Raw genomic sequence first — 25,516 nt, forward strand, 5'->3', positions numbered from 1 at the left:
GGGCATTTAGCCTTCTCTCTGAGGTCGCCACCCTCCCTCCATTGTAATTCTGTCGCACTTTCTTTACATTTGTTTGTCTTCGTTGTCATCTTTTCCCTACATGTGCTCTTCTCGCCTTGTCTTTTTGATGTGGACGTTTTAATATGTTGCAGAGTGGCTGGCTCATCCTCATTTATTATTGTGATCAGCCAGCCCAGACTATATGCTCTATGGTTTTAATACCTTCTTCTGCTTTTCTTTGTGGCATATGTTTTCCCCTTTTTTTGTTCATTCCATTCATTTTCTTTTTAGGTGTGCTGCTGAATGTTTTTGTACCTTGAGCCTTGCTTCCGTCAGGAAAGAAAGAGTCTGATGACCCTGTAGTCTGGTCCCTTTATACTCAAAACCAACCACCCGATCAAGTTTGCTCTTTATAATATTGTTACATTCCTTCCCGGATTTTCCATTACTTGTTGTTGATCCAACATTGAAATTTGTCCCATAATTCTAAGACCATGAATAAAACTAACTGCAGTTCTGTCTTTATCAGTGATGAAAAAGTAGAAAACAAACTGCTATATTATTGAAAGAGAATGTGGAGTATGATAATTCAGTTGAATATTGGGTAGTAGTATTGACAGCATGATTCAGGACTATGTGTGCAACACAGAAGTTTGTTCAAAAGAAGGATTCTAGGATATAAATATGTAAATTAAGTTAAGGCTGTACAGAGAATACCATGCCTTGATGCACAATGAAAAGGCAATTTACTCGATAAACTCTACGTAAATAGGTGTGCCAGGCAGACGAAAGGAAGGTAAGACAGACAGTACTTCATTGAAACAGGCTGCTTTCAAGTATGAAGTCCAGTCAAGAGAAGTGTGTCAAAAAACATTGCTTCACATATTTTGCATCACCCATCAATGGAAACTCTCTCTCTTCAATGTAAACTGGAAAGTGGAGTGACCACTTCTGAAGATTGTTGAGGAAAATATTTGTGTAGGCCACATGTCATATGAAATGATGATAGGTCCCTGATTCAAGAACTCAGTTTGAGTTTCTCGAAGTAAGAATAAATCTTTGAAAGAATGTCTATACCACAATCTCAATCTGTGCAGAAATTAATGATTCTTTATGATCACAGCTTCAGATGAGATACAAATGCACAACATAGAACTTAGTCAGTTGTTATGCAAAAGCAGACTGAGCATACAAACTGCTAAAAAACAACACAGAAATGGCTACAAAGGAACAATATATATGTTACATGCGTGGACGTACAACACGTTCTACTTTGTCATAAATTGGCACATTCCATGGTATTCTGCCAGAGACAGTTGCCGTCATATAATATCATGGTTCATGACTTTGGTACTTAACTAACACGGTAAATTTAGGGGATGGATCTGGTGCAAGGTATGGTTCAGCCAAAATAGCTTCCTGTCTGATTAAATTTGTGATGCTTGAAAAAGGTATGGGACACAAACTAATTATATGGTCTGACCACCATGTTGGGCAGAACGATAACTGGAGAATTTTAGCACTTTATTTCTATCTGGTCAACTGCAAGTACTGTGTGGAAATACATAAAAAGTTTTTATGTTAGAGTGATAGTTTCCTGCCTTGTGACAGGAACTTTGCAGTGATTGAGGAAAGAAAGTGTCAAAAGTTATGGCTCCTTTAGAATGGAAGCATGTCATTGTTTAGGCCACTGTAGTACCTTCGAAGTTCACCATACAGGAGATGATGGAAGACAAGGGCATCGGATCTGTTGAGCTGGTTCTGAAAATGCCACCTACTTTGAAAATTACTGCTGTGCTTTGGTTGAAGCTATGCAGTGATGATCCTCAAGGCCTAATCGGTTTCATCCACGTGAAAGATATTGTATTGTGAAACATGTTTTTGAACATGAAGTAGAAGAAATTCTGTTGCATTTTGGTTTTTGGTTGCTCTACAATGGGGTACTGAAACTTGTAAGGAGAAGAAAGGTAATCTATTGGATGTGACGAAATACAGGGAATCAAAATCCAGGCATTTTATGAAAACATTCAGTGTGCCAACTGAGTGTAATGTGCCAGCTTTGGGCTCAATTTCATAACAAACTCATGTTCCATTACTTATTTAAGACCAAAGCAATCAGTTTACTATAAATATTAGTTTGTATCTTGTTCTAATTTTTTTTATTTAAAACTTTGAGACTCTAGGCAACCTTATAGTTCTAGTAGAGTGTGATATACAGCAATGCTGTATATCAGTTGCTATACACTGTTTTTTCATTTTAATAGTTATGTATTTTCTAAAACCTGTCCTTAGTGCAATTTTAAAAAGCACAACCAACTATTTTCAACAGTCTGCATCTGCAAACAATAAACATCTGCTATTACATTTTTATTAACAGTTTTTGTCGATTTCCTAAAATTTTGGAAATATACCATACAGCGTTATTCATGCTCATGCTTCATTTTGCTATGATTATGTGCATCTATCAGGTGACACTAATTGAGAATATGATTGATTGGTACCTTCTTCCAGCCACTAGGAAACTTCCATGGGCTCAGAGATGTTTGATATGCTGCTGTTAGAGAAGGAACAAGTTTAGTGTAATATGAGTGGTATTGTACAGCCATCTCATATTGCCCAGGTGCCTTTTCTCTATTAAGTGAGTACACAGTATAAAATCAACATAAATTGATCATCTCAGAATCTGTCATTATGATGTTTATGCCGGTACTGAAAGGAGGAACTCCATTATGATATTCCACAATGAAATAGATTTGAAAGAGAAAATTGAATATTTGGCCTTGTCTGTTATCTTCAGTTTGTGTGCCAATAGGGCAACTGATAGTGATTTCAGTCCAGCTACTGACACTGTGTGCTGATTGCTTACTGTGAAAATTCAATCAAGATGTGTAATGTTAATGCTTTGAAATTGGTCCTATGATGTACTGAGTTTCAGGGTAGTGAACAGAGCTGATTTCAGAATGTCTCTCTACAGTCCTATGCATGGGTCAAGGCCATCTACCACTGAGTATCTACCCTGTTAAAACCACCAGCTTCCTGTCAGTCAAGCAACATCTAAAAGTAAGAAGTTAGGCATATATTGTAATAGTTAATGTATACTTAAACAAGTTATTTAAACGAATTTAAATGCAGTGACAACTAAATAAGGAAATGTAAACACAGTGACAAAGTTAAGTTGGATGGTGTACTGTCAATGTAAGACACAAAAATAGAAATGGCCATCCTTAAAATCATTAAATTGAATTATATAGGATCACATAGCAAGGGTGAACACTTCAGATTGAAGATAATGCAGTTCAATTATGTGAATAATTGTGAATATTTGACAGATTCCCCAGTTACATAAGCTAATGTGAAATCGGAACTAAGTCCAGCTGGGTGTTAATCATCAGTGATGCCGTGTCACTGTCAATCAAAGTTCAGTACAAAACAGAACTATCAGTTGCGCAAAGTGAAAGTTCGTTAGTCACAAAAACATACAACAATTTAATGTAATGAGAAAATGCCAAAATCCTCATGTATTGCTCAAAATCTTATCATCCATACAATTTTAGAGAGCTGAAATGACACAACTGGTTGGCTGCCCAGAGACTTCGGTTCAACTACTGTCAAAACCTATGCAGACTTAACAGTAACAGTTCACCGGCCCAGACTATGTGAGAAACACACATACATTACCAAAGACTATGAGGCACAGCAGCACTGTTTATTTAAAACCTCAAGAAACCATACCATGCTAGTCATTTTCAAAACATCTTACAAAACTTAATTAAAATAAGTGATTGAAAGTACATTGTTCTTATTGAAACTAATCAACTTGAAATAAACACCTTCCCATACTGGTCACTTTGGAAGCTTACCAAAAATTCTAAGATAAATATTAACATTAAATATCAGTGAAAACATGATAAACAGCCACCATATGCAACTGTTAAAATAAGTCAATACAAGGAAATATTACTACAGAAACGAGTTTGTCGTATCAGATGAGATCATAATTTCCTGCTCATTTACATAGTGCTTAAGGTACTATGTAGCACATACCAAATTCGAAGTACAACCAGTTGAACTGGACCCATCTTGATCACACTGCATAATAGTTAATTTGTCAAAAATACCTGAACACAAATTCACTTAGGATGATGGATTTAATTTGATTTTGGCAGAGAAGCTAAGACAGCTTTGGTCTAACCTGGCACCGAAACAGTTTATTGTGCAGTATTGCTCGCTGTATATCTAGTAAAGCCAACCAATGCCCTTAGATAGTGCAAGGAGTCTCTCTACCCATCATTTGTTAGACACAATTTCTTCACTTCTAGTTGCACTGAAAATTCTGTCTCTTTGCTCTCCAATGTCATGCATTGGAAGATTAGGTGTGATGCAGTTTCTTCACTCTCATCACAGATTCTACATTTAGGGTCTTCTTCCATTATACCCATTGTATGTAGGTGTTTTTTTTTTAAATTCACATGACTGGTCATCAGTCCAAACATGAGGTTAATCTCTTTCCTCTTCGAGCCCAGGGTTACAGAGCATCTTTTAAAGCACAACTTTGGCATCGTTACCTTACCATGTTTTTGCTTGGTCTAGTATTCTAAGCCAGTTCCATAGTTCGTTTGATCATAGACTTGGTGATTATCAGAACAGGTACCGGTCCACTGAATGGAGTCTTTGCCCCCATCTTGGCCAATCTGTCAGCTTCTTTATTGCCACTGATCCCTGAGTGACCAAGGACCCATATTAAGTTTCCGCTATTGAATCCGCTAACTCCACCAAAGCCCTGTGATATTCTGCAATAATAATGTATTGTGCTGCAGGAGCTCCCAATAATTTCAGGGCTACCTTGCTGTCTGAATAGATGTAGATGCTACGGTCCTTGTAGCACCTATATGTATTCTCCTCCACACACGCCTTGATTGCAGTAATTTCAGCTTGGAATACCAAGGCCAGTTTTCCTAGAGAGATGATGCCCTCCAGTTTTGGCTGAACCCTGTACACCCCGCCCCCAGCGCCTTGGTCTGATTTTGACCCATCAGTAAACCAGACAGTGTCCTCTGCATGGTGTCAAACTGTTTTCCCACTGCTCCTTGCTTCCAATTATTGTATTGTAAGGCTTGTTGAAGCAGTTGGGAGTTGTTATATAGTCAGGCGGCATTTCTCAAGCCATTCCTATGTTTGCCTCACTATTTTAGTGTGTAAGTCTGGATATCCCAATGTGATCCAGTTTTTACCAGTTTTGAGTGTGTATGCACCAGCTGCTGCGTTCATCTTAACCCAAAGATGTAGTGGAGGCATGTCCAGCATGACTTACATCCCAGTGGTTGGTGTGCTACTAATTCTGCCTGTTGTGCCAAAGCAGGCCAGTTTGTGCACCTTAGCAAGCTCCTTAGCTGCAGCCTGCTGTTGTACATTCTTCCACGACACTACGGCCCCATAGGAGATCCTAAGTCTAACCACTGTTGTGTGTGTCCAGTGCATAAATCAGGATCTTAGGCCCCAGGTTTTGCCACAAGGCCTTTTGGTACTCACTAGAGTACAATTCGCCTTGGAGCAGATGCTCTTAATGTGAAGGGTCCATATTAGTTTCTCATCTAAGATTATCTCTAGATATTTCATTATGCCCTTCACAGATAGTGTTTCATCGAAAAGCTTTAGATGTGCTTCTTTGTGATTAGTACCACAACAGTCTTGTTAGGATTAACCTTTAGGTCCTATGTAATGTATCAGTCTTGCACAATGTCCAGTGCTCCTTGTGCTATATTCCTAACTGTGTCAGCAAATTTGCCGGGTATTACTATGACAAGGTCATCTGCGTATCCGTGGCAAAAGCATTGTCTGTAATTTAGTTCCCCAATCAGTTCATTCTCCAGTAGATTCCACAATAAAGTGGCCAACACTCCTTGTGGACAACCTCTAGTAGTGTTAATTACTATTTTTTCATTCATCATGTGGCCTCTACCCTCCTTCCACTAAGCATGGCCCTAGTCCACCTACATATAGTGGTCACTAGGTCATGCACCTCTGTTGACCTAACCATGGAATCAAAGGTTGTGTTACTAAAAGCCCCCTTGACACCCAGGAAGATGCAGAGGGCTGTTTCTTGAAAGGAAAGTGCTTTCTCCACCCTCCCAACAAATAGTTGGAGAGCTGTCTCACTTGATTTACCTGGTTATGTGTGTTAGTTTGAATGTAGAGGAGCCCTAGTTAGCCTCCTCTCCCCAGCATGTACATTAACTCGACTGATTGGTCTCATATCCTTGGCCTTCGTATGATCAGTTCTCCATGGCTTTGGAATAAAGAGAACCTTCATTGCCCTCCAGGCATTGGGAATGACTCCCACTGCTAAGCTAACCCTGAATAACATGCAGAGGACTCTTATAAGATTGTCTCCTATTTGTTTTAAGAGAGCTGGAAAGATTCCATCTGGACCAGGTGACTTGACTGATTAGAATGTTGCCACCGCCCATTGGATTTTACTGAAATTGACACACTCCTTGGCTGATTCCCAGTCCTCTCTTTGAGTGCCTGAGAACCATTGTCTTTCAGGGGTCGCATTCTGCTCTATGTTATCCGCCAGAGCATATTGAGGAAAATGAGTTTTGAGGAGCAGTTCCAGTGTCTCATGTGCTGTCTGTATTTTCCCCATCATCCTTCCTCAATTAACCTCCTGGATTAGTTGGTACTCTGGTGAGGATTTTGTGAAGCCTGGCTTGAGATAAGCACCTTCCCATGCTGGTCACTTTAGAACCTTACGAAACATTCTGAGATAAATATTACATTAATTATCAGTGAAAACATGATAAATTGCCATCATATGCAACTCTTACAGTAATTAAATACAAGGAAATATTTCTATACAAACAAACGTGTCATATCAGGTGAGATTGTAATTTCCTGCTGATTTACATGGTGCTTTAGGTTACTACGTAGCACTTACCAAGTTTGAATTACAACCAATTGAACTTGACACATCTTGATCACACTGCATAATAGTTAATTTGTCAAAAACGTTTCTAATACACATTTGATAAGGATAAGGGTGTAGTGTAAAATACGCTGTCTTTTGGTGTATGGAATTGTGGAGTACATTTAGCTCTGGTCAAATTAATTGAGTAGTTCTAATCTAATTGTAGATACCCTGGAGCCAGTTGAGTTCCAGTCAAACTATGTATTCACTGTACAGTTTGATGTATTGTTTATGCTTGTGGCAGTTTTGGCTTACATGTAGTACTATTTAGCATTATTGTAATCAGTGTTTATAAAATTAATTAATGAAAAACTATACAGGGCTCTATTTAACTCCTGAAGTTGGGCTGCACAGTTTGAAATAGTACTGTTGAATTCAATTTTAGTGATTTTCTATATAATATTTGTGAATAATATTTTATAGCTGGAAAGTGACAAATTTGCAATTGGCTATGCATCTGATTTTTTGAGAGATCAGTCAGCAGAGTTAGAATATTTGATTTGTTGCATCCTTTGTTTATTGCTGTCCCTCACTAATTTTGGCTGCATTCATCTTTTGTTTGTCAATGAGTTTATGATTATGTTTAAATGTGACAAAAATTCTACTTGCCATCATAGCACTGACCTTGGGAAAGTCATAAAATTGCTTAAAGATTCAAGTGCAAGAGTTACATGAATGTGAATTTAAATACTGCCTCACAGTTGTCAGCCTTTTCTCACAGGAAAGTAACCCCAATGGATAGTAGGTTATGGGCATTTCTCTTGACTTAGAAGGAACGTAGTTCACCAGAGCAAAATATTAAATGTATAGATTTTCATGTTTCAATGTTAAATGGGAAATGTTCAGTGTCAATCAATCCTGTGCATTTGATGGTAGATTCACATTACTATCTCACATATAATATTTGAAAGTTTGAATGCATGACAGATTTTCAGTTACCTTCATTACTTGTTCAAATTAATTTCCAGTGGTGCTTACAAAGACTTGATACCATATATTGCAGTTTATAAAATTCATTTGTTTCTTCAAAAAATTGCCTCCAAAATTGAGGTGTGTTATACTCAAATTTAATATAACAAGTCCAGTGTTCCAGTCAAAATTCCCGCTTGCCTTAAAAATGGCCATATATTTAATGCTGTAGGAAATCTATTTCTATCTAGTAACATTGGATTCAATTGGCAGAAGAAATGCACCAGTGCAACGAACATGTTACAGGGGTTCACAAGCTTTGTTGAGATGTTTCTCTTGGAACACCAGCTGATTGCGTACAAATCATTCTGTCCTTCCTCCTCTCTCTTCAGGGATGACCTGACCTTGGCTTATTGGTTACTGTTGTTTCATGATTTTGCTATTGACTGTGCACACTTGTTTGTGGTTGTGATATGCCATAGTCCCTAGAAGTACTCCCAATCTTGAAGGCATGCAAAACAGCTTGTCTCACATCAAGCGAGTGTTCTGTTTTGCTATACTTCTAGTTCTCTGCAAGTAAACAATCACTGAGTGAATACCTCAGTCATAGTAGTTACTGGATACTATACCATCAAGGCAAGTTACAAACTTTCGAGCTAAAGGAATACATACGTACATTGTTGTTGTATGATCTTCTTTGTTCACTAGATATGTAACCACAGCTGTGTGCAGCTCTTGATGGAGTGACACTTGAATGAATTGCTCTTTTGTGACTGCATGCAAGCAGTACTGACAGCATAACACCACCACTGCAAAATGTTTCTGATCACTGCTGTAGCCTAACAAAACACTCCAAATACTGTTATCTGCATATTTGCAGAGACTCTTTGAGCTGCTTGCTTCAACTTGCTTGCAGTACATATACGATCGCTGTGCTTTACTGAGAAGGTACTACAAATATGGAACAATTTTTTTTCCTGATCAATCTAAGGTTTTACATTTATTTATGCTACTCCTTCTTCTGTACACATTTTTCTTTCCATGCACCTGACGTTCAGTTTCTATCTTTTCTTTTTGTAACTGTTATGCTGTGGAGAATTTACCAACCCAACCCTGTTTCTGTATTTGGTTTGGTTTTAAATATCTTGCTAATTTATACAAGTTTCTTGTAGGTCTTTGTGCACTCGTGTAAGGGATTGAGATTTTTTAATGGTTTTAGTACTGCTACACAGTTTTTCTTCTCAGTATGCTAAGACTCATTAACCTTGTGTGCCAAATTTTGTCTCCAGTTATTTTCCTACATATTTATCTATACTTCTGTATTGTTTCTGAATTTAAATGTTTGTGATGGTATTCTGTTTCCTTATATCTTTTCTTTTTCGTAATTTTCACTATCTTTTGTTGATTCTAGAATTAGTATTTGTGATACAGATGCGTATTCTGTGTGATACAGATGTGTATTTTGGCCAGATGACTACCTTGCAAGTTGGAGGTTCTGCAATTTTGGAGAATGAATTTTTACTATAAACATCTTCTTTTAACTGAAATGCAGAGTCCATGTTTTATAGTCTTCCTCTTGTGGTTCCATTTTCCCCACCATTTGGCTACATGACTTCTCATAGATCCTTAAATCTGTCTTCCACTGACCCTCCCACACTTCGTATTTGATAGGGATGTTGCAGTCCTGTAGTTACCCATTACTGCTTCACTGCTGCTTATCAGAGGAGATGAGTAGTCATGCTTTTCCTACTGTTTTTCTTTCTTTCTGTTCTGTGGTTTCTCTACATTGTCAGCATTTTAAATTATCTACAAAAGTTGAACAAACAATTTTGAAATTATCAATTTTCTAACCAAGTAGTATTCAACTTCTGGTAGTAGATTCTGACAACTGCTCCATCTGTTCACTATTCACTTTTCTAGTATAGTCTGAAAGAAGAATGGAGTTAGTACATTGCCTTGGCTAAAGTCTGTTCTTATCTCAAATGAGGCTGTAGTTCTTTTAAGAAGACCCGTGTTGTCTTCTGTATTTCAGATTCTTTAAGAATTTTGTTATAAAGCAGTCTTGTTTGATAGTTTAAGCTTTCTAAAATGTTACAGATGTATTCCAATGATATTTTGCTCCTTTAGTCCTCTATCAATTTGGCCTGCACAGGACCATCCTGTCCTAAGCCATCTCTGATATATCTTGTATTTTAGAATTCTGCTGTTGTCTCCTTGAACTTTTCATGGAATTTCATTGAATCTTATGTGAACATGGTTATCAGTTATTCTAGGCCAGAAATCTTACTTTTATTATTCAGTGGTAATGGTCAATTTCAACAGATATCTGTGTCTGACTCCGGAATTCATCATCTTTTTGGAATTGTGCTTTGTTACTGGCACACAAGCTGTCTGATATTCTCAAATCATAGTCCTCGTATCTTTTTAGTGGTGTATGCTAAATGTCTTTTTCTTTGCAGTTTTCCTTTTTTCTTACATCTAGTCAGGCAGACATTCATAAATGAAAACATTGTCTAGCAGGACTGATATGGAATGTACTTATTCAAAATTAATTTGGCAGTTGTACAATTCTCAAGTGGTAGCTCAGTGTGATGTCTGAATCCTTTATAATTCCTTTTGAGGTAATACTTTTGAGGTAATACTTTTGAGGTAATACTTTTGAGGTAATACTTTTGTGTTAACCATGTTTACAAATTCCATTTTCTTTACAAGATGGGAGTCTTTGTAATCTGTATGCCTAGAAATTGGTAGTACTTCATGTACTAATTTCTATCAAAGTCATGTCATACTGCACATCTTAATATCCACTCCCCAAGCACTAGGCATGACATTTAATAACACTGACTTAGTTCATAGTAAGCTGTCACTTGAGAATGGCATAACAGTCAAAATTCCAGTTGTGAATAAATTCATTTAATAGCAGTTTGGGCAGATAATGTTCTCATCTCCATTCCGTGCCAGTCTGAGGATAAAAATTAAATGAAATCTGTATGTTTTCCTCTGGAACTTCATCAGATGCTTCTCAACGTTGTTCTGAGGACTGTTTTATCTTCTGCATTGTTATCCTGATCTATTGGTGCATGTGCATTAATTATTGTGTACCTCTCACCCAAATATTGAATTATTGCAGGGAGAGAGACTTCTGGAGGTAATGAAAAATTTGGATTTTGGATTGTTTGGGGGAAGAGGCAAAACAGTGAGGTCATTGGTCTAATCGGATTAGGAAAGGATGGGGAAGGAAGTTGGCCATGCCTTTTCAAAGGAACCATCCCGGCATTTGCCTGGAGTGATTTAGGAAAATCATGGAAAACCTAAATCCGGATGGTCGGGTGTGGGATTGAACCATTGTCCTCCCAAAAAATTTGGTACCGTTTGCAACATAATTGCCATTTATGAATGCAGAGCCTAGTTCTGTAGTAGTTTCACGAATTTCTTCCCTGTGTTCTCTGCGAAGAATCTACAGTTCTCTGATTGTGGTATTTCTTCATCTGTGAATGTGATATTTTGTAATGCCACTTTTAACTTGTCAATTTACAATGTGTGAAACTATTTGGAGGTTGCCAATATTTATTAATGTTTGTATATTTAATGGTCCAAGCCTGTATGTAGTTCTGGGGGTGAACTTAAGGTTGCAAGTTGGTCTGGGCTGCCCAGAGCACAAAGGTCCAAATGTGTCACTTACGATGATGGATTCATCTGTCATTGCATGGCAGTTTTCATAACGGGAAAAAAGTGAAAGAAAATTTTACACAAAGTGTAAGTGCATAACAGATTAAAGATGTTATTGGTCACTTTCCTTTGTGAAGTGTCTAGTAGGAAGAATGGCTACAACCAAATTACTGGCTTGCGTAGTTATTTACAGTACTGAAGACAGTGAGAAAATGGAGAATGAATTCTTACTAACATTCTGTTTCATGAACTGCAACAGTTTATCATGTCCTCTTTAATGATATTTTCAAGCCTAACTTACAGCATTTTGTGGACCAATCACATGTTGGTGGGCATTAATAGAATTCTATGTATTTACTGTCTCATCACTTGTAAATCACTGGCCATTTCTTCAAATATTTCAGGTGGAAACCTCAACAAGATGTGCATCTGATAGTGCAAGGTAAGTTTTCATAATTCACTGCAGAACTTTTTCAGAAATATAAACTTTTGTTTATTAATTGTGAGAGTTCTTCAGTTATAAAATGCACTACTGTAATGATTCATTAATACTATTCTTTGCAACAACAATTATGTGACTATTCCTAGATAAATAAGGCAAATGTCTGATATCCATACAGGAAAATAAAAGTTCAGGTGGCATATCAGCAGCTGTATTGTGTTTAATGCAGAATGACACATTAAATCACTTAAATTCAACAGATTCATCTTGATGGGCACAAGCTAATATCATACTGCAGTAGAACAAGTTAGAAGAAAGGGTGAATGGCTATATATCCAAAAATTGGAGCTGATTCCCAGCCTTTCAGATTAATGAATATAGTGTTGAACACCTCTTTCAATGCGGTGCCACAGTGGTGCTTAGGTAATGCACAAGCTTGTAGTGGTTTACAGGCCACCATCAAGAAGAAATATAAGTAGCCGGTGCCACTTTCAGTAAGGCTGTGAAGACTTAACTGGTGAATCCTAATTCTCTTTGTTTCTCCTTCGTCCTGATGTTTTCCTGAAGGCTGTCCCATTCGTTAGACACATTACAGGTGACAGGGTAATGCATAATTGGCAGCTCCAGGTCAACGGGTAGGGTTCTCATGTACCCTCTGATACAGGTCAGGCCCAGAAGGGTGAGTGCCTGAGCTGTCCCAAATGCCAATTGGTCCCTCTGTCAGGAGTTTGGGGGGATGTGACCTGAGGTGCGAACAATCATTTATGGTGGCTGAATCCGTCTCTGAGGGGTTTCCCAGTTCGAAAGAGCATGCCGTTGGAGATGTTGGCAATCATGGAGGATTCTTTTGCAATGTATCATCACCATCTTAGCGTGTGTCTACTAAACATAAACATAAACAGAATGAGGCTATAGATTTGAAGGCCCTCCCAAATGCACCTTGGTTCCTCATGGTATCACATACTGAAGAGGGTCATCTCTTTGCTGCAGTTAATGCATGCCTTATTCTGGAAGGTGTTGCAGTTGGAGACTGAAATTTTTCTCATTTACGAAAAAGATGGATGCAAACTTAATGCCCACATGCACTCAAAAAAAAGGTTCAAATGTCTCTGAGCACTATGGGACTTAACATCTATGGTCATCAGTCCCCTAGAACTTAGAACTACTTAAACCTAACTAACCTAAGGACAGCAGACAACACCCAGCGATCACGAGGCAGAGAAAATCGCTGACCCCGCCGGGAATCGAACCCAGGCGCGGGAAGCGAGAACACTACTGCACGACCATGAGCTGTGGACCCACATGCACTCATTTTCTACCATTTGCTCGAGTAGTTTTTGCCTCAAAGATTAAGGGAGGCTGTGAAGTAATCACAGTCCAACCATACATTCCAAACTAGATGCGTTTGTACAAGTGCCAACATTATAATAAAATGTGTATCCAGTCAAAACGTGGCCAAGTGTGTTACTTTTGGCAGAGATGCTCACGAGGGCAGCTGTTCGCCTCCTCTCTACTGTATCAATTGTAATCCCGTGAATGTCGCAAGTGTCTTAATGAGCAAGCATCCAGGAGATCTGATTGAAGGCCACCAAACCCCACCCTGTCACTTGCAATTGTTAGTCAAAATCCGTGCATTTTCCATCTGGCATTTACAGTACCATTTTTGCTATGCCATGCATAACGGAGGATATGCCCACCAAGACTTCCAACTTCAAGTCAGTGTTGCAGTAGTGAAATCACACAGGTCACAATAGCATCCCTGTCTCCTACTACAGCTACGCAACAAGCAATCAGATCTTTACATTTGGTGGCGAAATCACGTGCTACACTACTGTCAGGCTGAAAGGACGAAAAGATACTCCTGCAAAGACTTTCTACAGCTAAAAACATACTCTTCATCTGTCAACTAGAAAGTTATAGGAACTATAACAAAAACAAATGGTCTTCTCCTTCCCTGACTTGGAGATCCACTTCAGTGGTGTTGGCATATGTACCCTTACCTGGCTGACCATTTTGCTGGTGCCCACTGCCTACCGATTTTCTGCCGTGGAATTCAGACTGACCCAGGGAGAGTGCCAATATGTTTGTGGATCTCATGGAACAGGATTTTCCAGCCTCTTCCCCCTGTAACAGTGGATTTTTGAAGGCTGGCACTGAGAAGCCACCAAGGTGACTAATCTTCATTTGTTCCCTCTTCCCCAATCCCCATTATGACTTCTCCAATGGAAAATTCATGGCATTAGATCCCAGGAGGGATTACAGTTGCTCTTGGAATTGCAGTGTCCAATTGTTTTCTGCTTCCAAGAAAAAAAATTATCCTCACAACCCATTTGACCTTTCATGTTTCTTTCTGGTCCTCTGTGACCTTTACCTCCAAGGACAGCATTCCACCTCATGTGGGAGCCATGCTGGCCATCCATCTCATTTAACATGCGACTGCTAGCTGTTGCAGTCAGCTTTGCCCTTCCTCATTTCATCTTTTCTCTTTGCAACATCTACACCTCTCCATCATTTGCTGTTACCAAGTCGGACTTACTCTAGCTCATTGGTCAGCTCCCTCACTCCTTTTTGCTGCTTGGCAACTTCACTGCCTACCATCTGCTTTGGGGCTCTTAGAGAACCTGTCCAAGAGGTTCCCTCTTAGCTGACCTTCTGAATCATCTCTTACCACTAGAGCACCCACGTTCCTTTCAGATTCCATGCACATTTCTTACCATTTGGACTTCTCGTTCTGCACTGTCCAGCTCGCCTGTCATCTTTGGAATGTGTGTTCTTATAGGACAACTATCCAAGGATTTCCACCCAATAATCCCCAAACAGCTTTTGGAGTTTAGCCAAGAGACAAAATCCGATAATAAGTTAACTTGGCAATACAACTTAAGATCATTTACAAAAACCTTTAAGAATGATGACAGTTGGCACCATAAAATCGGAAAACATTAAGAGCAGCAATAAACTAAAAAACATTAATAATAATGAATGGCAACTTGGCACCATAAAATAAGAGAAATTTATTCTGCAAGAACAAATTACAATGGTGCTTCAAAAGATTTTACACCACAGACCAAGATCGAATAATAAGTTAACTTGGCATTACAATTTAAAATCATTTATATAAAAGAACTTTGAGAAAGATAATGGCACTTGGCACCATAAAATAAAAGAAGCCCAACACACAACCGATAAATATAATAACAAAAAATTAATTTGATACAACCAAAGGGCAAGGGCAACTCCAAACACAATCACAGACGATTGAGCTCTCACACTTCAGAGCCTTCCCACTAGAAATGGTCCCCGAAATAAATGCTGAGAGCTCCCCGACATGCCTTCCACAACTGCCCATCACTTACGCACCTTGGTTATGTTATGTAACACACGACAGATAATATCAACACAAGATAAAATTCAAAAATGAAATAACAATATAACATCCCGACACCACATGATAACCACAGCGCCGTTAACTCAGGCGCTCTTAACAGGTGCCTGAAGCCAACACACACAAATCTTAATAAACAAAACAATAAATGCCAAGCGCACATGAATAGTCAAACCACAGCCTTAGAAGTGCCATAACAACACCAAACGCGACTATTCCACCAAGTTAATAATAACACAGTGAGATAAAAATACGGAACATACCACTAAATACTGTGACACAAACCAAATTGACGGGATCATGTTGTTCAGGTCCCAGAAGACCAGATATACTAAGCAGAAGTAATTCACTATGTGTATACTGTCCAAAACCGCCTTCCTTAGGCAGACTTTACCTAACATGTCAAATGCCAAATATACCATACATGATCGCAACTCCGGGCAGGTAACAGGATCCACCTACATGAATTCCCTCAAAAAGGAACATACAGGCACCACCAAAGGTTACACTGAGCAGACCAGGTGGGTAACAACCCACTCAGCGGTATAAACAAAAGATACTCCAGTTGAGCAAATAAATTAGTACCAATGAATATTGTAATGTGCCACACACACACACACACACACACACACACACACAGCATAAACTTCCAATAACACCGTCCCACATCAGAATGAAGGTTAGAAACCGCAGCTGGAGCTTCCAGCGGAAATTCTGATGAGCCAACCGAGCTCACACCCTAACCTGGCAGACGACTCCAAAATTTAGCAACTAGTTGTCTCTGGGTCAGAGTATCACAGGACCCCACTGGACCTCCACATCGGACAGGCAGGCAGAACAAGCACACCGACGCCAATTAATCACCAACGCATGGCCAGCACAGCGGCGAGTTGATCTGCCCCAGACCACTCTGCTCATATTGCGAGGTACAACCACCTTAGTGCTAGTCACCAGCAGGTCAGGCAGAGCGAACTTCACGTTCTGTGCAATATCCAGAAACCGACTACCCTCTCACTTTCCACCAGCCACCACGAACACACACCAGCAATGTAATAGCATATCACCACAGGAGCACCACCCGCACTAGAACAGCAAACTATAATCGATTATAGCGTGCGCTCTAAACAAGATCACATGATAGCGGCGCGTGCCGTATCAACCTGGAATGACCCACTCTCTCTGACACATACTCAAGTGATCACTTCCTGTGTGCTATCCATGCGCCGACTCCTACCCCACCTGAGTGCAAATCCAATTGGCAAATTTCTACATCTACATTATACTCCGCAAGCCACCCAACGGTGTGTGGCAGTGGGCACTTTACGTGCCAATGTCATTACCTCCCTTTCCTGTTCCAGTTGCATATGGTTCAGAGGAAGGACTGCCGGAAAGCCTCCATGCGCACTCGAATATCTCTAATTTTACATTCGTGATCTCCTAGGGAGGTATAAGTAGGGGGAAGCAATAATATATTCTATACCTCATCCAGAAACGCACCCTCTCGAAACCTGGACAGCAAGCTACACTGTGATGCAGAGCAACCTCTCTTGCAGAGTCTGCCACTTGATTTTGCTGAACATCTCCGTAACGCTATCATGCTTTCCAAATAACCCTGTGATGAAACGCGCCACTCTTCTTTGGATGTTCTCTATCTCCTCTGTCAACCTGACCTGCTACGGATCCTACACTGATGAGCAATACTCGAGTATAGGTCGAACGAGTGTTTTGTAAGCCACCTCCTTTGTTGATGGACTACATTTTCTAAGGACTCTCCCAATGAATCTCAACCTGGCACCCACCTTACCAACAATTAATTTTATATGATCATTCCACTTCAAATCATTCCGTACACATACTCCCAGACATTGTACAGAAGTAACTGCTACCAGTGTTTTCCACTGCCAAAACCTTTTGTATGAATACTTGGCTGCGTAACGAGTTTCTTACACCATCTTTACATCTTGCACCTTTCGTTCTTCCATTCATTGAAACTAGAAAATTCCTGTTGCTAATATCTGATAGGAAACTTACTTGGTCCTCCCATGTATTCTTACCTGGCTGTACATGTTACCCAGTTCCTCAGTGTCCTACATCTCCTAAGTGGTACTTCCAGGGGAGTGGATCAGACCACCCTCCTCCAGTTTTTTTAAATACCATGTCCATTCATAACTAGACTGTGGGTGTTTAGTTCATTCCTCTGCACTTCTGTTCATCATTTGCTGTCTTAACACACTCCACCATCATGGAATATGTTTCACCACTGGTGGCTTTTACGCGAGCCAGGTTGAGAGTCTATGCAGAAGATGCTGAACAACTTGTCGTACTGGCATGATGTCCTCCTCAGTGGATAGGCATGCCGTTTCTCTTTCACACCTGACCACTCATCTTATTCCCTCTTATTCCATGACTCCCTTGCCTTCTAGTATGGGTCATGCCATTCATCTCAGTTACCTCGTGGAGTTCACTTTTGGCTTCTGCTTTGCAGCTTAACTTCACAGTACCTGCCACATTCCTGATGGTTGTGAACCCTTCGCCACCTTGGCTTCATGTAGCAGCCCATATTCATTGTGGACGTCATTTTCTTCACTTTTATAAGCAAGGCTCACTATAGGAAAAAATGCATAAATAATATGGAGTAATCTGTCGTCGAGGTACAAAATTCATTACAATATTACACTCTACATGAGTTGTACTGACTGGCAGTTGGTTCACCAGTTGATAACTCAAAAATTTTATCAGTATTATGTACCATCACTTGTCCCTCTGAGAAACCTAGTAGCCATCCTATTAAATATTTGTGACTGAAGTCCGCAATGTGTTTTGTTTCTATCTTTGATTTAAACATATTAACGTTTGCCTTCACCTCATACCTCAAATCCCTTAACAAAATGTTTCAAGTATACATATGAATTGTCAGTGTTGCAAGTGCCAAGAGGTATTGACACAACTTCCCAATTCTCTAGATGCAATTTATTATTAATTCAGTGACGTTAGCTATGCTTTCGTATGTTTCCAGCCAGTCAATGCTGTACATCGCTACCCCCTGCACATATATTGGAGGAAAATAGTTTGATTTCAATTTAAACCAATTAGGATTAGAGTGAGCATAATTACATCGCAGATTCAAATGACGTGGAGACTTGCATACTGCTTGTTTTTATGCAATTTTCAGGAAAAATATCATGCAGAAATATCCTCAGTGGTATGAACTGAAGTCATGGTAGCGTCGAACATTGTACATCAGCTGGTTCCTATTGGTGAAGTGACAACACAGTTCTTCAGGTGGCCTTAAATCACCAAGAGCTCCATACCCCAAACAACATCGAAATTGACAGTTCCATGTTTCTTGGATTTCCACATTGTCTTAGGCAATGTATCCTTTATAAACACGCTGTAAAATCTCGTGATTTTAAGTTTGCTGACGAGTTTAACCAGATCTGTGTTATTAATCCTTTTTTCCAGTATCATTGCTGTGGGCCTTTATGTACAACCAAAGCCATTTAAATATAGGCCTTTACCTATAGCAATGGCCTCCGTGGTCATATTATGCCTTTCAGCTGCTTGTAATTACTTTTTGCTTTTTCGGGCGTTCTGTACTGCTTGAATTATATCAGCTCTCCTAGCTAATGAAACCAGTAGCTGACAGCCCAGCAAATGCAGGTATCAGAAACAGAATTATTCCACCAGCTGTCTTTGATATTTGTAGGAATGTGGGCGTTTCACCACATCATTTCCTTCCTTCTTTCTGCCTAAAGGCACCTTTTGCACCTGTCACCAATTTTGTAAATATCCCATAGGCTTTTTTTCTTCTTTAGTATACAGTGAACTGAATTCAGTAATGCTTGAAAGTTAATCCAGTACCCAATTTAAGTTCAAGCAAACATTGCCTTATTAACCACATATTCAGAAATAGCTTGTGCTGCATGAATATCTGTTCCTTGACATACCTGTGTAGCCTTATCAATGAATATTTGCTCTGCAATACGGTGATCTTTGTCTGTAGTGTAGGCAATGATGTGCACTTTGTATTCATTGTCCAATGCATTAAAGCCCTTTTCACCATAAGCTAGGTGCTATTTTAGTTTTGTTCCAGCTCCACAGAAATTGTATCCAGAGATATACACTTCTGATGGCAGATTCTTGAGAATACCACCCCCAACTTTGTTGATACGTTTCGTAGCACTCATGTCACACTACTGTATGGTTTCAGCTTTGCTTTTCGAATTACATAGCAAATTGTGGGTGTTCACTCAGCTGTTGAGCTTTGATGAGAAACTAAGCCATTTCATAAATGCTCTGTTTCTGTGACATCATATGACCCGCTCTATGAGGAACATAATGGGTTCAAAGCTTTCCTGTAATTCCTCTGTGACTTCAATAGGTTTGCTCTTAATTCTGTGGTGAATAATGAGATTATACTCGTCAATGATTTTTGGCTGTATGTTCAGCCATTTCCACATACATTGAAGATTAAATTGCTTCCACATTCCATTTCTGATGGTCCCGTTCAACCATTTGGCAATACTAGTTTCCAAATATGAGAATGTTGAGTAGTGGTTTATCCCATTTCATTCGAATTCTGCTTTGAAATGTCTATCGTAAAATTCACTTCCATAATATGTCTTCAAGGTTGATGGACAGTCGATTTAGTCCTGTCTGCAACAACTGTTCAGAAACCTCTCAAACCTCCTTCTCTGTCTTTACATTCAAAGGTAAGGCCCAAGCGAAATTGGAATGAGTCTGTGGCTGCAAGAACATACTTGACGCCATTATTTGATTGTAAGTAGTTTTGCATATCCAAGAGATCAGCCTGCCATGCATAATCCATTCCTCATATTATTAGATATATTCTGCATGCAGGTCTGTAAAGCTCATGAACAACTCTCTCCACACTTACTCGACGATCCATGATTTTCGTAGCCCAGGTAAGATCGATAATATTTTGTTCATGTGATCTGCAATCTCTTCACCAGCTAAAGCTGTAAACAGTCGTAATCGATCTATGATTCCATTTAGTTACCATAATTTATATATTCTAGATGTAGATTGTTTAGTGTTTCAGGCTGAACTTCGACTATTTTATCTGCACTAGGTGGAGCTGCTAATGCTGGTTCAGTTAAAATCCTGTATTTGTCACTCTATGAGACTTCCATTCATCCTTTTGGCGTTTTACATGCGTTGGTCGTATGTGATATTGGACCACATGTTTTTATAGTTTCAGGGTATATTTTTAACAGTGACATTTTCAAAATTATTAACTGTAACAGCCTAGGCAATCTTTCAAATTCCTTGTTCTCAATTCTTATTGCCTTCTTGGTTAAACATTATTGAGTGCTTACCTAACAAATATGGTTTTGCCCTGATGACCCCATATGTTCTTTCTTATCTCAGCACTCCTTCTCCTCCTCCTCCTGTTTCTGGTTTCATCCATAGTCCATGACAGCTCTTTCAGCCTGTCAGTTACTGACTTAAATGTTGCTGAGGGACACTGATCTCGTTGCAGTTGACCTAACTTTCATGAAAGTAACTTCTGTCAAATTGTCTTCCACACCCCAGTTTTTAACATTACACTTCTTTGACAACATGCTGCTGCATACTAATCTATTTTTGAGACAGTTTACAACTTACGTATATTCTGAGACAGTCGGTGGTGATGGGCGTGAAGTGCCTTAGCTATCACATTCTTGTTCCACATATGCGTTAGTTTTACATTGACTCCTTTAATTTTCTCGTTGACACACAGGTCATATTGCTGAATTTGAGCAATCAACACCTCACCATTCATAGCACCTTCCTTGACAAGACATTCAGTTCCATTACTTTAGTGTTGATTACCTCCATTTTTTTGTCAAACGCACGTGCTTTTCATCCTCCGAATGAATTTGCAACACGTGTAAATTTGTACATGTGTACAATATACTGACAGGTGCGTTTTGGTGCATTGCCTTTTTGAAGAATCATTTTGAAGTTTTGACTCTCATTCAATTTAGTAGTTTCATCTGTAACCCGCAAGCTATACTGAGAGCTACTCCAGCAATCCTCACATATAACGAATTCATTGAGTGTCATGTCAGTTCCTACATGTACTTGGAAAATATGCTTTAAATTCAAATTGTCCTGTTCGATTGTTATAAGGTTGGTGTATCCCAGACCAACAGCTTTGGTATGCTTAAGTATGTCTCACTCAAATAAATTATATTCACTTGCATGTGGCGAGCTAAGCAGAAATGTCGGCGGATATCCTGATTTTCCACAGAGATGTTGCCAAAAATGAATATGCTGTTTGGTTTTACGTTTTCGGGTGGTGGAATATCACTGCATTTGCTGGTAGTTTAGTATGTTAGTACCTTAACTCCATGCAAAATCTCCTGCAGTAGCTGATATTTTGATTGAAACAGAATTTTTGAAAAAATATATACATGCTCTAAGTGGACTCCCACAGGATATGTCAACAGTGTAAAAAGTAATTATTTTCCGCAGCATGAAACCCCAATAACCAAATCACCTCTAATATCAGGAAGTAATGGTCCATTCGTCTCATTCTTCAGGTTTCTACCTTCATCACTGCAGGACCAGTCATTTAAAAACCCTTGTGGCGAGACTGTTTCGTCCACTTGGTTATATTGGTAACTGTTTATTTACATTGAAATGGAGGGTTTTTATAAACTCTTGCTTACAGATGGGTATATAAACAAACTTAAATTAGATCTTAATTCAGTGCCCACATCTGGTAATGATGATTCATACATTTGCACTTCCATCAATGCACAGAATGCATCATGGAGTCGAGCTATGGTAGTTTCCAATGAGTGGAGATTTTGGCAAGCTATCGACAGTAGAATATGTGACTGCCATCTTTGCCAACACTCTAGCTCATCCTGTACCGCATTTCATTAAAATGTTAAAAATCAGCTCCTGTAGATCTGTGCTCCCTCTGTTAAATATTTTAACTGTACCAACTCTATCCCCTACAGAGATGGTATGATCACCTGGTAACATCAGGGGAGAACAAACTTTTCTGTGGAACAAGGCTGACATCTGCTTTGAGACATTGCATTGTCAGTGTCATTGATGCGAAGCGAATATTACCTTTTCATCACTAAATCGATGGTTTTCAAGATATTCCACATACTAGAACTCCCTATTCGATATTACACTGACAGTAACATGCTTACACCCACTGGTATTCAAACATTAGGTTTGATTGAGCAGCATTATGTTGACACCAGATGTCTGCTGCTGCAACGACTTCACCTTTGCTGCAAGGAAAGCATATAGTGTTTGTTAGAAGCTTATTTGCTCATTTTCTCTGTTTGTCAGCATTAATACTTAAATTGGCTCACAATGGGGACTTTTGATGCATGACTTGACGTCCTTATCCTTTGATGTTTGTTACAAGTGAGCGAATTATTTATCAATTGCTCTAAGTATATTTTCGCTACATCTACTACTATTATAGTTGTAATGGTATTATTATTGTTATTTTGCTTCAAATCCCGTATTTTGTGCACATGTGTGTATTTATCAGGCACATTTATAAGCTTTATAAACTGTGTGGTCCATAGAACCACTGGCTGAATTGCATCACTCCTTTGTTTTGTGTTACTTGCAGCGCTTAGATCGCTCAATCCAGTGGAAGCTCTCATAGTAGCAGCAGTAGTACATCAGAGTACTGAGAGCTGACATGTTTTCATAAGAAGCGACTTATTTTAAATATTGTCTGTGTTCCTTACCTTCAACTTCTATACTTCGTATATGTCTGTTTATTTACCATGCCAACTCTGGTATGGACAGAGATAGTAATTTCTGTGTTCAGATGTGAATGAAGTTGGTGATTCTTCGCTCACAGCTCCAGGTAGTGTTGTCCACCAATTGGTCCACTGCTGCAGTCACCTTGGGTACTGCCTATACTGAGATTGACCTCTCACTTGGTCCGCAGCTCGTGGTCGTGCGGTAGCGTTCTCGCTTCCCGCGCCCGGATTCCCGGGTTCGATTCCCGGCGGGGTCAGAGATTTTCTCTGCCTCGTGATGACTGGGTGTTGTGTGCTGTCCTTAGGTTAGTTAGGTTTAAGTAGTTCTAAGTTCTAGGGGACTGATGACCATAGATGTTAAGTCCCATAGTGCTCAGAGCCATTTGAACCTCTCATTTGTGGTCGAGTGGGAAGTCATTCCAGTGTGTGGGTGGCAGTGAAAGAATTTCCATGTTGCTGATCGGAGAGCCTGCTCAGTTCGTCAGATGAACAATTTGATTTCTGTCTATGGCTGATGAAATCCATGAGCCAGATGAATTCGCTTGCCATGTTCCAGAGAAAGCCTCTCAGTGTGCAAGACAGGACAGGGGGTAGTATTACTGGTGATTGGAAGCTCCGGTGTTAGGTGTGTAATGGCACCATTTAGAGAAACGACTGTATAGGAGGGGAAGGAATCCAATGTGCATACTGGGCGGAGTCTTTACAGATAAGAAATGGGTGCTTCTGGATGCCATGAAAGACATGGATTAGCCAGCAGTAGGTGGTGGCTCACGTTGGTGCTAACAATATGTGCCACATTGGATTCGAAGAGGTTCTGTCAGGTTTCAGGTGACTGGCTAGTAAAGACTGCCAGTTTGTGTGCGAGATGAAGGCAGAGCTCACCATCTGAAGCATCATGGGCAGAACTGAAGGTGGTTCTTTTATACAGAGTGGAGTGAAGTCTGAATCAGAGTCCCAGACAGTTCTGCAGCTGTGTAGGTTGCAGATTCCCCAACTAGCGTCAGAAGGTGGTGGATTTACGGATTCAGCTAAATGGCTCAGGAGTCAACTACACAAAGGAAGCAGTTCCACGAGTATGCGGATGTGTAGAGGGGACTGGGCTTTTTTTTTTAAATTAGAGGGTCTCAGGTAAGTGCAGAAAGTGCTTCAGTTTCAAAGGCTGCAAGTAGAACACCGAAAGAGGGTAGATACAACACAGTAAGTATCGTAGCTGTAAATTGTCGTAGTTGCATTAGAAAAGAACGAGGGCTCAAAGTGCTAACAGAAAGCACTAAATCTCAAATCGTTATAGGTATTTAAATAAGTTCAGCTGAAATGCTGGCCAGAGTGGCCGAGCGGTTAAAGGCGCTACAGTCTGGAACCGCACGACCGCTACAGTCGCAGGTTTGAATCCTGCCTCGGGCATGGATGTGTGTGATGTCCTTAGGTTAGTTAGGTTTAAGTAGTTCTAAGTTCTAGGGGACTTATGACCACAGCAGTTGAGTCCCATAGTGCTCAGAGCCATTTGAACCATCAGCTGAAATTTTTGAAGAGACCTAAGCATGTTCACAAAGAATAGATGAAATACATTTGGTGGTGTAGTGTTCATTGCTGTTCGAAGTAGTTTACCTTGTAGTAAAATTTAAGTAGATAGCTCCTGTGAGGTAGTAAGGGTAGCGATCAATTAAAAGTTCTGATCTCAGATGTCATGGTCTATCCGTAAGACTACCTCTTCCTGACGTTTCGTTGCCTACTGCAGCCAACATCTTTGGAGGTGAGTAAATGATGGCTGCCAGGCCATGGATTTCCCGTTTATCTAGTGTGCGTAGAGGGCACCAACATACGTCACGTGGGGCAGACTATAAGTCTATCTCTGACTAACATCATTATTCTTGAATGAATGTAATCGATCGTCACATCATTGGAACAAAGTCGACCACAATATCCTGTCTAACTTTAAGCCGTCCCCTTTTGTGTTGAAGTCATTGTGATGTTCCAGAATTTCTATAGCTTTTCTATACATACGTGCATAATAATCGATGTTCTGGCTAAACGCTTGTCTCACTAAATTTTATTTCATGACCACCTTCCTTAAAAACATGTTTTGGTACAGCTGATTTGTCAGTACATCCCAGTCTACAGTTCCTTTTGTGTTCAGTTGGCCAAAACTTTCCCAATACAGTCCGTAATATTGTGAATAAATGGAAGAAAAACTCTTCCAGCTGACAGTTGTTGCTGCATGTTGTCACATACTTTGGATTAATACTATTCAGATATACCAAGAAACCGTACAGTTCCTCTCTACTGTGATTTCATATCACAAAAGTTCCATCCACGTACCGACACCACTTTCAAGGACTTTTTCTGCCCGACTGCAGTGCTTACTGTTCAAAAAATTCCATGAAAAGATTAGCAAC

General features: G+C 39.7%; 1 protein-coding gene across 1 annotated transcript in view; it reads left to right on the forward strand.

Moving 5' to 3' along the window:
- LOC124719836 (zinc finger protein 493-like) overlaps window positions 1-25,516 on the forward strand; it is a 92,563-nt gene that overhangs the window by 49,740 nt on the left and 17,307 nt on the right. Inside the window, exon 5 of the mRNA XM_047245023.1 lies at window positions 11,950-11,987. Within this exon, the coding sequence (XP_047100979.1) occupies window positions 11,950-11,987 (38 nt within the window). The remainder of the gene's footprint in view (window positions 1-11,949; window positions 11,988-25,516) is intronic.

Source organism: Schistocerca piceifrons, chromosome 11 (assembly GCF_021461385.2).
Source record: "Schistocerca piceifrons isolate TAMUIC-IGC-003096 chromosome 11, iqSchPice1.1, whole genome shotgun sequence".
NCBI classification, from domain to species: Eukaryota; Metazoa; Arthropoda; class Insecta; order Orthoptera; family Acrididae; genus Schistocerca; species Schistocerca piceifrons.